Below are 17,455 nucleotides of genomic sequence, written 5' to 3'. Positions count from 1 at the left end.
CTCTTCTAATGCTGAGTAATATTCCATTGTATATATATACCACATTTTCTGTATCCATTCATCTACTGAAGGGCATCTAGGTTGGTTCCACAGTTTAGCTATTGTAAATTGTGCTGCTATAAACATTGATGTACCTGTGTCTCTGTAGTATGCTGTTTTTAAGTCCTTTGGGCATAGACCGAGGAGTGGGATAGCTGGGTCAAATGGTGGTTCCATTCCCAGTTATCCAAGAAATCTACATACTGCTTTCCATATTGGCTGCACCAGCAATGAATGTATGAGTGTGCCTTTTCCCCCATATCCTCACCAACATTTATTGTTGTTTATATTCTTAATAGCTGCCATGCTGAGATGAAATCTTAGAGCAATTTTGATTTGCATTTCTCTAATTGCTAGAGATGTTGAGCATTTTTTCATATATTTGTTGACTGATTCTATCTTTTTCTGAGAAGTGTCTGTCCATTTATTGATTGGGTTATTTGTTTTTTTGGTATTAAGATTTTTGAGTTCTTTATATATCCTAGAGATTGGTGCTCTATGTGCACATCCAGCTGTTTTGTATAATTTTTGTGTGTGCTTTATATTTCACCAAAAAAAGGTTTAAAATAATTTAATTATATGAAAATAACAGAAATATAGTAAGAATGCCAGAAAATTTATAGTGAAAATCACAAATAATTTCAGGACTGACTTTCCCCTTCTGATTCTCAATAAAACAATTGGATTTCAATGAGTTTCCAAACCTGGCAGCATATTATCAAAGAGCACTGAAAAAGAGGTTTTTCCTGTCCCATTCAAGACTGAAATTTTTATTTTTATTTTTTTTAATTTTTTTGAAATTTTTACTTTTAATGATTTCCTTAGTCAATGGAATTCCAAAATTATTGACATGGTACAATTCATGGTACTACTATTCATGTGTTTGATACATATCACAGAACCCATAGGATATTCATGAGTCTTAACACTTGGAATTTCTAGAGTACAGACTGGGCCTTAGAATTTTTTGACTCCTCTGATGATTTTAATATTCAGCCAAGGGTGGTATCACTGGTAAAGAGAATACTGCATGTATCAGAATCACTTGGTGGGGAGTTGATAAAAATGCAAGTGCTCACTCCTGATTTCAGAATCCTGACTATGGTGGGAAGAGAATAGGAGAACTTGATAATAATCTGTACTTCTTTGTTGATTTGTTTGTTTTGCAGATACAATCCAGGGTCTTGCCCATGCTAAGCATGTACCCCAGGTACTACCTATACTTTAAAAAAGTAACCAGGTCATTTCCAATGAATACAAAGTTTAATAATACTGACCTAAACTAACTGTCTTTAGTCAAGTCTACATTTCTTAGCTACAAAAAGGCAATGATTATGCTTACCTCCCTGAGTTAAAGTACAAAGAAATACTAATAAACAATCTAAAATAGCATTGTGGTCATTAAATTTAAGCTGAATTAAAATATTTTATGCCACAATTTAAGGCATGAACTTGATATCAGGCTTGCTTACATGCTCATTGAAAACTGGCCTAGAGAAAATTAATGACTTTGTCTTTAGAAAAATGTCTATAAAATTTCTGGCTTTTTGACTAATTTATTAATATCAACTAGGTTTTGAAAGCTGTATATTTGCAGATTTCAACAGGATGAAATAGTCAAAAGTCAGTAAAACATTAGCAAGTACTTTTTCTTATGGATCCATTACCATGCTGAAAAATTTATGCCAACGTGGGGATGTAAACCTATAGTCCCAGCTAATTGTGAGGCGGAAGCAGAATTGTTTTAAGCTTAGGAATTTGGGGCCAGTCTGGGTAACATAGAAAGACCTGTTCTTGAAAAACAATTTTTTTTTAAAATGGAAAACAACTTCCAAAAGCTAGATCTGAATAAAGAGAAAATAATCTTTCAACTTCAAAACTGTGTCACTTTTATTGAATAATTTTAAAATATAAAAATAAAACTGTCTAATGGGCTCAGAAGATTCTACATTGGCTTTTTTCATATTGAAAATATAATTTAAGAATTATCTAAACAGATTAGAAATCAGATGGCTTTGTGGGGATACAGCGCATTTGTAGAGTGCTTGCTCACATGCAAGTTTCAATCCTCAGCATTATAAAAAAAAAAAATCAGATGGCTTAATTTAAATCTTTTGCTTGTTTAATTTCAAATCTTAAAAGTTCTCCAAACATCAAACAGATGTTATTTATGTCTTAGAATATCTGTTCCTCAATCCTCTGCAATTTATATGAAAAAAGCAGACAAAGAGAATGTATGACACTTACTTATAAGTAGTCATTACATTATGAAATATTTTTCTACATGTATTTTTTAACCTCAGTCAGAAGCTCTGATGTTGCCTGCAAAGAGCACTATCTAGTATTTTAAAACACATATCTGTACATATATTTCTGTGCTTAGTTTAATATATATATGGGCATCATTTTCAACATGTATACAAAATAGGCACATATATTCATATATACATACACAATTATTGCAATTTATGAAAAAATTATATAAGGAAAATGAATATACAAACATCTTTCTTCAAAGTTCCTAAAAATGAAATTTGCACTTCACTTTTCAGTTATCTAAGATTTGGCAAATATTTTGAAAAGCTGCCAGGTCCAAAGAAATGGATGCCTGTATAATTAACACATAAGGAAATAAGACAACTTAGGTTAGAAATGAAATCTTGAAAATTCCTTTGAATTTTAATAATCATGATAAGAATTAAGATCACTATGCTCTTTGGCTAAAACAAACATTTTAAAATGTTGATCCAGGATAAAGTAATATGTGAGGGTAAATCTGGAAGCTCAGTAAAAGAATGGATGGTTAAGTCTTAGATTCCTTCTTTCATTGTATTAGCATCCATATAAAAAAAACTGGAAATTTAAGTAGATGCCAATATGTTCACTTTCTATTTCATAATAGCCATTTGTCAATGTTTCTTAAGCAAGCCTGCCATTCTTTTTTTAAATATAACACTATCGTTTTACAACAGGAAAATATTCAAGTGAAAGCATATGCTTTGGCTTGATGCAGGGTCATTAGGTTAAAAAACCCTAATGTTCTACTTGAATATATTAGAAAGTAAAGGTAAGATTATACATGAGTAGAATCACCTAGTCTGTCTAGATCTTAGATCTGATATGACAAAAGCAATTACCCTTGGAAGTTAAAACTTTTATTTAATGGAAAATTTCAGTCTTAACTGGTTGGCATTTTAACAAATATTCAATATTTCACTTAAAAACTAACTGCTAGATTGCAAAGATGAGTATTATCATTTTTTAAACATAAAAACATTCAAAAATTAAATATATATACTCTTATAAATATCAAGATAACTTAGTTTATACTTTGTAAAACAAATAATGTTTACCATTCAGAATAAAGATATGACTAAAAGAGCAGAGTTAATTTATTGTGAGGTGGTTGTCCCAAAATCAAGAAGATCTTAGATGACAACCAAAATTTAGTGTGTGCAAAAATGGATCTAGCTATTCCCCATTACCATGGTTGGTGAAAAGAAAATGCACGTGGAGTCCTGTACACAGATACAATGACCCATTTTAAGGGACTCATTTATAAACTAGGTGGACAACCAGTCTGGCAGAAAATCAAATATGAATATATAAACATCCTATCTGAAGTGGGTAAAGGAATTGGAACTGCTTATCCAGAAAGAACAAAGATTTGGAAGAAAGCCCTCCATCACAATTAACAATAGGCAAGACATAGACATTCATGGCTCACTTCTTCCCGGACTCCCACTTAAAATGTCAGGAAAAGAAATAAAAGTGTTGAAACTCTACAACAAAGATCATGGCAGGAGGAGGACATGAGCAAATACAATTTCTAGACTAATAGAAAAAAGATAAAGGTGTGCTTGTATGTAAGTAGAACAAAGGAAGATAGTTACACTAAGAAAGATTCCACAGAAGGGTGTTGACTGCCCCCACAGATTTGAGGTGAGGTTGTAGATTCAGGGACTAACCCATGAAAGGCCCCAGTGGCAGAGATCAGGCTGACCACAGGTCTGTTACAGAACTACTGATCACTCCATCTGTGTGTGTGGTGAAGCCTACATAGGTGCTCCTCACACTCCACAACAACAAAGGAACAACCAGAAGAAAGAAGGTATGCTTGGAAATATTAATATGTAAAAAAAAAAGATTTAAAATAAAAATAAAACAATTAAATTGGAGAGTTGGATCAAAAAGTGAAGGTGTCTCCCAGAAAGCAAAGAAAACCACAGACAGAAAAATACTGTATCAAAGAACATAAGTTATAAGAACTTCTAAAATCCAATTAATAGAAATTCATAACTGGAGAAGGGAGTAAATTGTAAAATAATTGATAAAATAATTTTTTTTCAAGTTGAAATATAAGAGGGGGTCATGGAATGCTTAGGAGAAAGAAACACAAATTTAAAATGTGGTTGTATAATTTCAAAATAACAAGTTAAGGAGAAAATTATAAACATCTTCAGAAAAAAATGTAGAGTACAACAAATAACAAGGATGTGACCAACATTAGTATCCTAGTCAGCAACAATGCTAGTTAACGAATGGGTCACTGTTTTTAAAGTCCTGAAAGAAGATATACAAGTTATGACCTAGTTATACCTGATCTATCAAGAATGATGACAGAATTAGACCCACACAGAAAGACATTAGGGGGTTAATTGGGGATGAAATTAAGAGAAGAAAATAAAGCTGTTAAATGAGATAGAGGGTCCAGACCAGAAGAGAAATGAAGGCAAGCCACCAAGCCAAGCCAACAACCATCTTGTAGAAACTAGAGCAGAGAAAGATTCTTGGAAGGAAAAGCACCAGAAAAACCAGACTCTACAAAAGGAACAAAGAATGTAAAAGAAAGACATGCAATTGGAAACACAGTAAAAACAAATGTTATGGGCCAAATTAAAGCTGCCTATGCAAATTAAAACAGGAAGATCATGAACTCTAGAATCAGAATAGATTCCAAGGGATAAACAGCATGGGTAAGAAGCTGAAAGATGATGAAAATATAACAAAGAAAGGCTATTTTATTCTATCAATAAGAACTATGGAGAGTAACTAGAAAATTAGAGCCATAATTCTTCCATACTGACCTGATAATTTAACCACATATAGACATCGGAGATAACTCTGTATTTGTTCATTCATGAGAGGCAAATTTGGATTCAATATGAGGAATAATGTTATAAACCTTTATTAAAGATGTTAGAAAGTAAAGCAAATGAATCAAAACACCAGAAGAATCCAAGCAGAAATTAAATGATCACCTATATGAGACGCTATGAAAGAAGACAGCAGATTCAACCACATGCTCATTCAACAAATGACTGGAGCTTTCCTAAAACACTTCACTACTCACTGGGAAATATATTATTATAACAGGAAACAACAGCCTTTTTAGATGTGAGAGCTATTACCCAGGATGAAAAGTTTACTACTAACAAAGCAGAAAAAAAAGTAAAAAGAAAGAAGGCACAAGCTGGAATTTATACAACGGAAGAAATCCTAAGAAATGGTAGGTAGTTCATTTGCCCTAAATTCACTTAATTTGTGCCTGAACAAATAGAAAACTTCACAACTTTTATGATAGCCTATGTTAACCTTAATACTATTATATGTTTCATAAGTATAATGCAATATTTATAATCATTATTCTCTGTTCTAATAATATTAATTTTAAATAAATAAAGTATGATCATGAAAACACCACATTCAGGCAGTTTTATTGCATTTAAAATCTCTTACCAATCATAACCTACAGCAAAAGATGTTTCAATTACAGGAGCAATGAGTTTTGCAGCTGTCATGATGTATTTTTCTGCCATGGCTTTCCTATATCAAACAAACAAAGTTTTATTTAGAAATATGAAACATAAATAGTTAAAATTTAGCTCTTAAAATGTAAGTGTAAACATCTGTCAAAGCTAACATACCACAGGAGCTTCTTAAATGATGGACAACTACACAAGAAATATGCTTGCAAGTCAGGTTAAAAAAACCACAATTTGGAAATATGACAAGCAACATGACAGCCATCTGGGTCAACAATGTTTATTCCATTTTCTGCCTGATGATGCCTTCTGACAAACTAAAGAAACAAACAGACACTACACAGGCAGCCTGTGTGGCTCTACTGTAGAACTTACATAACCTACAATCTGAACATGAAAGTAAATAGCGAAAATGACCACTGAAGAAATAGTGTGAAGTGAACAGCAAAAATGAATTACTACATGTTTCTTTGAATGCATATGTACATGTATGTGCAAGTGTATAGGCATACATATATAAAATCGTACACTGTCCCCAATACTGGAAAATGCCAAATTGTATTTCAAAGTGGACATGCCAATTTATAGTGGTAGATGAGTGTGCCTTTAGTCTTTTTTTCTTGGATTTATAAACACAAGCAGTTTTTTAAATGGACTAAAAAATGTATATAACTATTTTATAATCTGTATTTATTATATTGTTGTGAAAACAATATTTTTCCAAGTCATTAAACATTAATTCTGTAATTTCTTTCTTTTCATTAAACATTTTGACACTCATAAATTCACATTTATAAAAAAATGGAATAGGGATACCCTTTACCCTTTACCCTGTTTCTCCAAGGGTGATGGTATAACATCACAACCAAGATTCTAGCATTGATACAGTGAATATATGGAGTAGTTCCATTATGTTTTCATTCCCTCATGTTATCTTCTTAGCACTCCTCTTCATCTCCTGACAACCATTAATCTGATCTCCATTTCTCTAACATAATCTTTAGAAAAGGCTATTTTCATAAGATAATTTTCTTCAGATTCACCCAAATTATTGCCATATTAATTTCTTTTTGTTGTTGATTAACATTCCATGTTATATATCAACTGATGCAGAAAAGGCACTAGAAAAACGTCAATACTCATTCATCACAAAATCCTTCAGAAAAATAGAGACAAAATTTTTCAACTTGCTTGAACCATATAAATTTTTTTCCTTAACTGGTTAATATGACTGATATTTAATGAACCAGGCTTGCATCCTTGGAATAAACCCTACTTTTAATTCTTAAAAATGTATTCCTGAGGGGAGGGGAGGGGAGGGGAGGGGGGACAGTAGACAATAGGACAGACAGCAGAATACATCAGACACTAGAAAGGCAATATGTCAATCAATGGAAGGGTAACTGATGTGATACAGCAATTTGTATACGGGGTAAAAGCGGGAGTTCATAATCCACTTGAATCAAACCGTGTAATATGATGTATTAAGAACTATGTAATGTTATGAATGACCAATAAAAAAAAAAAGAAAAAAAATGTATTCCTGAATTCTTTTTTTTAAAACAGCTTTATAAAGATATAATTCACATATCAATTTACCAATGTCAAGTCTACAATTTAATGATGTAAGTGTATTCACAGATTTGTGCAACAACCTACCCTAATAAATTTTAGAACATTTTCACAACCTTAAAAAAAAACTCAGTACCAATTAGCAGACACTTCCCTGTGCCTATAAACCACTGATCCACTTTCTGTTTTTATACCTAGTCTTTTTTTCCATTTACCGTATTTTCAAGGCTCATCTGTATATAGCATATATTCCTTTGTACGGATAGAACGTATTTATAAATTCATGAGTTGTTGGACATTTGGATAATTTCCACTTGTAGATACTATGAATAATGTTACTATGAACATTTGTATACAAATTGTTATGTGAATCATGTTCTAACTGCTTCAGATTATCTACCTAGGACTAAAATTGTTGGGTCACATGATAAGTTTATGTATAAGCTCTTGAGGAAGTTCCAATCTGTCTTCCAAAAAGTTACAGTACCATTTTATATTCTCACCATCAGCATGAAGTGGGAGGGGATACCAATTTATCTATCTTCTCACCAACATTTATTATCTGTCTTTTGTATTATAATCTAATATTAGTGAAAGGTGGTATTTCATTGCAATTCTGAGTTGCAGTTCCTTAGCAGCTTCTGTGGGTTTTTTTCATAGAGACACTTTATCTTTTCCTGTGCCTATTTGGCATTAATGTGTCTATTTTGAAAAAAATGTCTATTCAGATCCTTTGCACATTTTTCTGAACTCCCCAAACCTCAACTACTCATTTAGTACTACCAATAGGATTTGATGGGAAAATATAGAATAAACAGTTACATTTCAAGAATTAATTCAAATATTCACATTGTTAAAAAAAACTGATAGAATGTTTTTTTAAATAATTCTTTTAAAATAATTCTTATAGTTGTCAATAAACCTTTATTTATTTATGTGCAGTGCTGAGAATGGAACCCAGTGCTTCACACATGCTAGACAAGTGCTCTGGCACTGAGCCACAACCCCGGCCCAGAAAGTTAGTTTTGAAATAAAAAGAGACACAAGTTAAACATTTACAACCAGAAACATATGCAATATTTATACCTAACCTTTGCACATTTTAAACTGGATTATTAGACCATTTTTCATTGAGTCCAAAAGTTACTTACGTAGTTTAGAAATAAGTTCCTTCTTAGATATATGATTTGCAAGTATTTTTCTCTCATTTGGTGGGTTATATTTTCACTGTTTTGATAGTGTTGTTTGAAGGACATACATTTTTAATTTTGATGATGTACCATTGTTTTTTCATCACTTGTGTTTTGTGTCATATTTAGGAAACCACTGCCTAATCTGAGGGTAATATTTAATTTTAGGTGTTTTTATATGAATTTTATAGTTTTAGCTCTCACATCTAGGTGTATGGTTCATTTTGAGGTACTTTTTGTATATGATACGTGGAGAAAGTTTTTTAAGAAAGCAGTCAATCTCATCTCACTTGCTAAATTTGTATGTCTTCTTTTATTATCCTTTGATGTCTGCAGGATCTGTAGTGATTGTTTTATTCTCAACATTGGTAATTTTAGTCTTCTCTCTTTTTTGTCAGTCTTAGTAGAGTTTATCAATTTTTTTTCAAAGAATCAGTTCTATTTCCTCTGCAACCTTCTTGAATTCATTTATTAGTTGTAATGATAGTTTTTTGGTGAACTATTACTATTAAATATGATCTAACTGTGAGTTTTTCATAGAGACACTTTATCACATTGAGAAACTTCCTTTTTACTTCTTGCTTTTTAAGATTTTTGTTTGGGTTTTTTGTAATCATGAAATAATTTTGGATTGCACTGAATTTGCAAATAGATTTGGGAAGAAAATAGATATTTTCTATTGTTACTGTTTTCAATAAATTGTTTTTATTCCTCTATAAGTTTTCTGGATTCTGATGACATAAATGTTAGATCTTTTATTAGAAGTTCCACAGTTCCCTGGGGTACTGCTCTTTTTATTTATACTGGTTCTTTTTAGTTATATATGACAGTAGAATCCATTTTAATTTAATTACATAAGCATGTCTTATTCTAATTAGGAGCCCATTTTGTGGATATACATGATAGTAAGATTCACTGTGGTGTATTCATACATGTGATTGCAAAATTATGTCAGATTTATCCCATTGTCTTTCCTTTTCCTATCCCCCATCTTTTCCCTTCATTCCCCTTTGACTAATCCACTGAATTTATTTTGTTCCCCTTCCCCGCTTTGTGGGTTAGCTTCCACATATCAGTTAAAACATTTGACCTTTGGCTTTTAGGGACTGACTTATTTCACTTAGCATGACAGTCTTCAGAAACATCCATTTACTGGCATATGTCATAAAGAAATTCTTCTTAATGGCTGAGTCACACTCATACATTGCTGGTGAAACTGAAAATTGGTTCCACTCTACAGATTAGACTAGGTAATTTTTGTTTTCTATATTCCAGTTCACTCTTTCCTCTATCCCCTCTATTCTATCAATGGGTCTATCCATGGACCTTTGATTATCATATTTTCCAGTTCTAAAATTTCCACGTGCTGCTTGTTTATATCTTCTGTTTGCTGAGATTCTGTTTGTTTTCTGAAGCTTTCTATTTTTTTCATGTTTTAAGCATGCTTATAACTGTTTATTGAAGCCTTTTTATCATGGTTGTTTTAAAAATCTGCCAGTTAATTCTAACATCTTTGTCACCTTAATGTTGCCATATAGCAATTCTCTTTTTTAATTTAGTTTAAGTTTTCCTGGGTTTTTCTGAGGGGGTATAACAAGTGATTCCTGATGGAGATTTGGACACTTTTATTATGAGAATCTGGACTATTTTAGCTGGTTTTCTTGACACCATTCTAACACAAACAGGAAGGTGAAAGTGCAAGTCTAGATTCCCCACAAAGACCCCTGAATCGGGTAGGGGGGTGGGTGGACGGGGAGTATAGCTTCCTGCTTCTGCTGTGCAGGGTGGAAGTTCCTGCTATATGGTGTCTACTAAGACCCTGGTGAGAAGCCTTGTTATCACTTGGCAAGATTAAAGGCTCCACTCTCCACTATACCTCCTTCAACATCACCCTAGGAAAGACTGGTAGGGATACATTATTACTGCTGAGAGGGGTAGAATTCAGACTGTCCATACATCATCCACTGACAATAAAGAGGAATGGGATTTGTTAATAGTCTTTGAGGATTACAGTCCTGGTCCCCTGCCTAGCCTTTTCTGATATTACCCTTGTGGGGTATTGAGGTGCCTTCTTATAGCACAGCCTCACAAAGGTGTGAGTCTAGGTTTACTTTATTCAGATTTTGCTGGTGTCGGTGGGAGTGCAGCCAATTCTTTCCGTGGTATTTCTATAAAAGTTGTCTATCTTGCTATTCTACCCCCTGTCCTGGTTTGTTTGCTAGAGAAAACAGGCTTTTCTTAAGATTTTTTTTTTTTCTTTTTTAAAGAGCACCTATAAGGATTTTCTGATTGCCAGTTCTTTAGCTCCAAGTCTAATGCTCATTGCATCCCCAGGACCCTTGCTGATCTGTCCTCCTCTTTCTGCCTTTCTGGTATTTGCTTTACATATAACTTCCAGAGTTTTTAGTTGTACTTAATAAGAAGAATACAAAAAAGGGCTGGGATTGTGGCTCAGCGGTAGAGTTCTCGCCTAGCACATGCAAGATGCTGGGTTCGATCCTCAGCATCACATAAAAAATACAAAAATGTATGTCTATTTTATCTTTCCAGAAGCCTCTCTTCAATTTAATACTAATTCTTAAAGATTACTGCCCTCCATACATAAAATGAAGTATTATACTACAACATGAATGAACCTTGAGGACATTATAAGTGCAAAAAGCCAGTCACAAAAAGAAAAAAAAATATGAGATTCAACTTACATTAGAACACTCAAAATCATAGAGAGCAGAATGGTAATTGCTAAGGGATGGAATGTGGGGGCAAAAAATAGGGAGCTATTGCTTAGTAGGTACAGAGTTTCAGTTCTGCAAGATGAAGAAAGTTCCCAAGATCAGTCATATAATAGTGTGAATGTACTTAACACTTCAGATGATAAATTTTATGTTATATATTTTACCACAATTAAAAGAAAATAATTAAGGGCTTTCTACCATGTAATATACTCCTAATTTATCTACTGCATGTTCACTAAATTTAAAATTTTCAAAATGAGATAGGGTTTGAGGGATACAGAAAAAGAAAAAAAGAAAAATCTGAGTCTCAAAAGAAAACCATGGATACAGAAAAAGATATGACCAACCTCAAAAGAAAAATGTTCACAAACCACAAGAGTACAAAATAAGCAACTTTTTTTTTTCCTTTTTAGGTGCTGGTGATCGAACCCATGGCTACTTTACCATCAGACTATATCCCCAGCCATTTAAAAAAATTTAATTTTTATTTTTGCAGTGTTTGGGATAAAATAAGGGCCTCATGCATGTTAGACAAGCACTCAATCATGAAGCTACATTCCTAGCACTTTAACTTCCTGAGTTACTGGGATCACAGGTGTGATTACATAAACAACTCTTTTTTAAACTCTTTTTTTTTTGGGGGGGGGAGGGTGTCACTGGGGATTTAATTCAGGGGCATTCAATTGCTGAACCACATTCCTAGACCTATTTTATATTTTATTTAGAGCCAGAGTCACACTGAGTTGCTCAGCACCTGAACTCACAATCCTCCTGCCTCAGTCTCCATAGCCGCTGGGATCATAGGCTAGGCACCACTGCACCTAGCTTAAACTCTTGATTAAGAAAGCAACTCTTGATAATCCAGCCCAATCTCTTGCCTACAAAAAGTTTCATGATATGAGGGCAATGCCCAAGTACTAGAAATATTGGCACAAAACTGCATAATCCTATCCTGACTCCACCTTTAGTCCGGTTTCTAGTTACTATCTCTCTATAAAAATTAATAACCAAGACCAAGGGGTTGCTGATTCTCATTCTCAAAAGATGGCCCACATTCTCCCTTGAATGTATATTCCTTGCTTTACCAAAAGGGTCTCACTGTCAATACAGCCTCCATTCTCCCTTGAATGTACCTCTGCTTTCCTAAATAAATCTCTGTGCCTCTAACAGATGCATCCTTAAATTCATGTTTGTCAAGAGCCCCACTCAATTTTGAGTTGAGGTACTCCTCTCCAAAAACTCCTTGGACTTTCTCCAGTGATAAAATTATACTTGGCAGAGACCAAGTACATGTTATATTGTGATAGAAATATATTTGGTATTCATTCTGGTGCCTGGCAAAGAGCTCTTGGAATCTTCTGAATGATGGAAGTGCCTTTTGTTAATTATAATGAGCCCCTTTTAACCATACTTGACTTTATGTTAATGAGATGACTTTATATTAGCCCGTAGAAAGTTTCAAAATGGGGCTTGGTTGCCACTGGAATCAATCATACATATGATTGAAGAGTTGGAACTTTCAGTCCTACCCCTCAACCTCCAGAGGAAAGAGGGGTTAGAGACTGAGTTTCATCATCAAAGGCTAATGATATCATCAGTCTTGCCTATATATTGAACCTCAGTATAGAAGACCTCCAAGATGGGGAACACATGGAGGGACTAGGAGGGTGGAGAGGATATGGACACTCTCACACCCTGCCCTATTCATCTCTTCCGTTTGGTTATTCCTGAGTTACATTCTTTTTTTTAATCCGAATTCAGTCTGGGGATTGAACTCAAGAGGCACTCAACCACTGAGCCACATCCCCAGCCTTATTTTGTATTTTATTTAGAGACAGGGTCTCAATGAGTTTCTCAGTGTCTCACTTTTTGCTGAGGCTGGCTTTGAACTCTTGATCTTCCTGCCTCAGCCTCCCAAGCTGCTGGTATTACAGTTATGCGCCACCACACCTGGCTCTGAATTGCATTCTTTATAATAAACTGGTAAATAAAAGCAAAGTGTTTTCCTGAGTTCTATAAGCTCTTGCAGTAAATTACTGAACTCAAGGAGGAGGTGGTGGAAATCCCTAATTTATAGCCTGTTGATCAGAAGTACAGGAAGCCTGGGCTTGTAACTGGTATCTGTAGTCAGGAGTAGACTCTGAATAAACTCTGAGTAGTTAGTGTCAGAACTGAATTGTTGAACATTCAGTTGGTAACCAGCAAGTTGGATCATTTGTTCTTGATGTGGGAAAAACCCCTATATTTGGTGAAGGAAGTACAAACAGATTATAGTTCCATATTAAAGGAAGAAAAGAATGAAGTAAATATATATTTTTTTCTTTGTCTTGGTATTTAATTGGGAGGCATAACAAAAATATGTAAGGACATAATTTTTTAAGTAATGGTGATATAAACCAAATTCCAATATTATACCAAATGCAGAGAGAAAGAGTAGGAATAAGTAAGTAAGAATATTGGGATCAGCATGAGAACTGAGATTATTTTGAAGGAGAAAAAGGAATCCAAAAAGTACTGAAATGGTAAAACAACAATACTATTTAAGAAATATATTGAATAAAACAAATTTTGTAGGAAACAATAAAATGCATATTCGATCATTTTAGAGAAATTAAAACTTCACTATCAAGAATCCAAAATATTACCTTTCACGTTCCATTTGCCTGAGATGATCATTTTTTATAGCTTCAATCACTAGGTTTGTATGGGGATCATCCTGAGAAAAGCAATTGAAAGAAAAAATTCAGAAGTAAATGCTAAAAACTTGGATTTGTAATCAAAATCCCAACTAATTGTATAAAATGGAGAGTAAATAAATCTTTCAAAAATATTTTCCCTAATAAAATGTATTTTTTTTTCCTTTTCTTACTTCCGCGATCACCTATTACATTCTCTAAGGAGCTAGAATACATTCTGAACAGCTGCTACAAGGGTCAGGCTAGAAAGAACAGGAACACAGAGAAGCTGTGGTTGTTAGTATAAATACATGATGTTATAAATTTAAAACTCAAATATATATGCTTTCATGATTATCAACTCCTTAGTATAATCCATGCCGTTATTTCCAATTGATAATACAAACAGGAGTTCAGGATGTAGCTCAATAATACAGCACTTGCCTAGCATGCACAGGTCTCTGGGTTCAATCCCTAACACTGCAAAAATATTTTAAAATGTGACTTTTTCACAACATATTCTTTTTTTTTTGCAATATGAAAATAATACATAATTAACATTTACCTAGCGCTTACTATGTTCAAGGTATGATTTTAAGCATTTTGTAAATTTAATTCTTATAACACTACAAGGTAGGTCATTATAATTAGTCCCATTTTATACATAAAGGACCTGAGGCACAAGGAAGGAGACAGAAGAATAGAATGGTGAAACAAGGCATATGGCTTGAGTCTACATTGTCTATGAAACTAAAGATATTATGCAATTTTAACCTATAAATATAGGCGATTCAACATTTTGACTTATATACAATTTACATATAAAAATCTGGAAAATGTTTTTAAAGTGTTAAAAAAAAAATCTAATTGCCCAGAATATAATTGAGTATTCTTTCAGTTTCTGTTCATGTGTAGGTGTGTATGTATCTGTACTTTTTCACCTAACACTATAATATTCCCCTTGACTTTTAAAAATAAGACTTTTGAGAGCTGTATTTTGCTTTACTCTCAAATAAAGATAAGGAATTAATTTTTTTTCCCACTGTTGACATAGTTAGTACAGATTTTTTTAGGTTTCTCTGCTTAACAATGATTTTTTTTTTTTTTAACCAGTGATTGAACCTAGGGGTGCTTAACCACTGTGCCACTATCTAGCCCCCCCACCACTTTTTAATTTTTTTATTTTGAGACAGGGTCTTGCTAAGTTAATTAGGGCCTTGCTTAGTTGCTGAGGCTGGCTTTGAATTTGAGATCCTCCTGCCTCAGCCTCCTAAGCTACTGGGATTACAGGCATGTGCTACCACACCTGGCTTAACAATGATTTTTAAAACATCAAAGGATTTTAGGTTCCATAGTCAAGATGTTACTTTCAATGAATAACATTATTATTTTTAATACAATTCTTTTAGTTTTGACTAAAACTGTGCAGTATGTTTTAACCAAAAACTCTAGCCCTATTTCAATAGATCTAACTGAAATAACAAATTAAATATATCATGATAAAAAACATTAATACAGGTCTGTAAAAAAAACTATTTAAAGAAGTAATCAATTCTAATTTGCTCATTTCTAGAAACAGGAAAACACAGTTAAGTAGGAGATGGCTTTTTAAGTGTTTTTTTTTTTTTTTTTTAGTTGTAGATGAACACAATACCTTTATTTTATTTTATTATTATTTTCTTTAATGTGATGCCTGGGATTGAACCCAGTGCCTCATGCATGTTAGGCAAGCGCTCTACCACTTTTAAATACTTAAAAAAGAAAAATGTCTTTTTCTTTTTAAGTATTTTTTTAGTTGTAGATGGACACGATACCTTTATTTATTTATTTATTTATTTATTTATTTATTTATTTATTTTTATGTGGTGCCAGGGATTGAACCCAGTGCCTCACGCATACTAGACAAGCGCTCTACCACTGAGCCACAATCTCAGCCCCTTTAACTTTTTCATACTCACACTTGGTGAAATATATTTATCATCTTCATCAATTTCTAATGGAACAGCAATCAATTTTTGGAATGCCTTCTTCATTTTTTCTCGGTCTCCAATGGCAAAATAACTAAGAATTAGGTTGAAGCCTGCTTTCAGATTTGGTGCCATGCTCATTATATGCTCAAATGAATTAATGGCATCTGAATATTGACCAGTTTTAATAAATGTAACACCAATATTCTGCATTATTTTAATCCTAAACAAAAATAAACATAGATTAGCATTAAAAGTTTGAATTCTTCAGTATGGCATTCAAGCCATTCCTGTTTTTCTTTTCCATTTTATTTCTTTTTTATTTTATTAAAGCCTTTTATAGTATAATATACATAATATACATACCAAAAAGTTTGCTTATTTAAGTATGTGATTCAATGATTACTTCTATATTTACACTGTTGTGGAACTATAACCACATATTTATTTTAAGTCATTTCTACTACCTTAAAAAGAAAACCTGTGACTATTAATAGTCATTCTCCATTCTGTTAGCCATAGGAAACAATTAATCTACTTTCTGTTTTTTCTAAGCATTGTATATAAGTGGAATTGCATGATACGTAATACTCTATGTTGGCCTTCATTCACTTAGCATAACCCTTCTGCGGTTCCTCCATATTGCAGCAAGTATCAGTACTTTGCTCCTTTTGTATTGTCAAATAGTATTCTATACTATGGATATATACTGTATTTTACTTAACCATTGCCAATTTGATAGCTCTTTCAATGATTTACACTTTTTGGCTATTATGATTAATGCTATTATGAACATTTGTGTATAAACCTTTGTGATAACAAACTTTAATCTCTTGGACATACACCTAAAAATGGAATTGCTGGTTATATAATATGTTTAACTTTTAAGAAACTACCCAAGTATTTTCCAAAGTAGCTGCACCATTTTACATATGTAATATATAAGGTTTCAGATTTCCCACGATCTTCATACATAACTTGCTATTTTCTATCATTTTGAATAGAGCCATCCTAAAGGATATGATCTGACCTTATTTCCAACTACTCTGACATGAACCTACTGTTTCAACAAATTTATTCAAAATTAGCTTTTATCAGATCACAAATAATTACTCATCTCATAGCATTCTTTTTTCTGGAATGTTGTCCCTTTTGTCACTTAAGTAACCTATCTCAAGTATACCTATTTCAAAAAGTCTTCCTTTCTTTCTTTCTTTTTTGTTTTTTTGGTATGGGGGATTGAACCCAAGGGCGCTCAACCACTGAGTCATATCCCCAACCCCCCCTTTTAATTTTTTTGTAGTTGTAGATGGACAGAATGCCTTTATTTATTTTTATGTGGTGCTAAGGATCGAGCCCAATGCCTTACAAATGCTAGGCACTGAGCTATAGATTCAGCCCTTTTTTATATTTTACTTACAGAAAGGGTCCCACTAAGTTGCTTAGGGCCTTATTAAGTTGCTGAGGCTGGCTCTGAACTCACAATCTTCCTGCCTCAGCCTCCTGAACTGC

General features: G+C 33.2%; 1 protein-coding gene across 1 annotated transcript in view; it reads right to left on the bottom strand.

Annotated features, from left to right (window-relative positions):
• The window catches only part of Ift88 (intraflagellar transport 88), a 114,050-nt gene that overhangs the window by 69,993 nt on the left and 26,602 nt on the right, over positions 1-17,455 (bottom strand). Inside the window, exons 12-14 of the mRNA XM_026394913.2 lie at positions 15,935-16,166; positions 13,947-14,017; positions 5,779-5,865 (exon numbers count right to left, since the gene is read on the bottom strand). Of these exons, the coding sequence (XP_026250698.1) occupies positions 5,779-5,865; positions 13,947-14,017; positions 15,935-16,166 (390 nt within the window). The remainder of the gene's footprint in view (positions 1-5,778; positions 5,866-13,946; positions 14,018-15,934; positions 16,167-17,455) is intronic.

This window comes from Urocitellus parryii, chromosome 2, assembly GCF_045843805.1.
Source record: "Urocitellus parryii isolate mUroPar1 chromosome 2, mUroPar1.hap1, whole genome shotgun sequence".
Taxonomy (NCBI): domain Eukaryota; kingdom Metazoa; phylum Chordata; class Mammalia; order Rodentia; family Sciuridae; genus Urocitellus; species Urocitellus parryii.
This window is presented reverse-complemented; position numbering and strand designations above follow the sequence as displayed.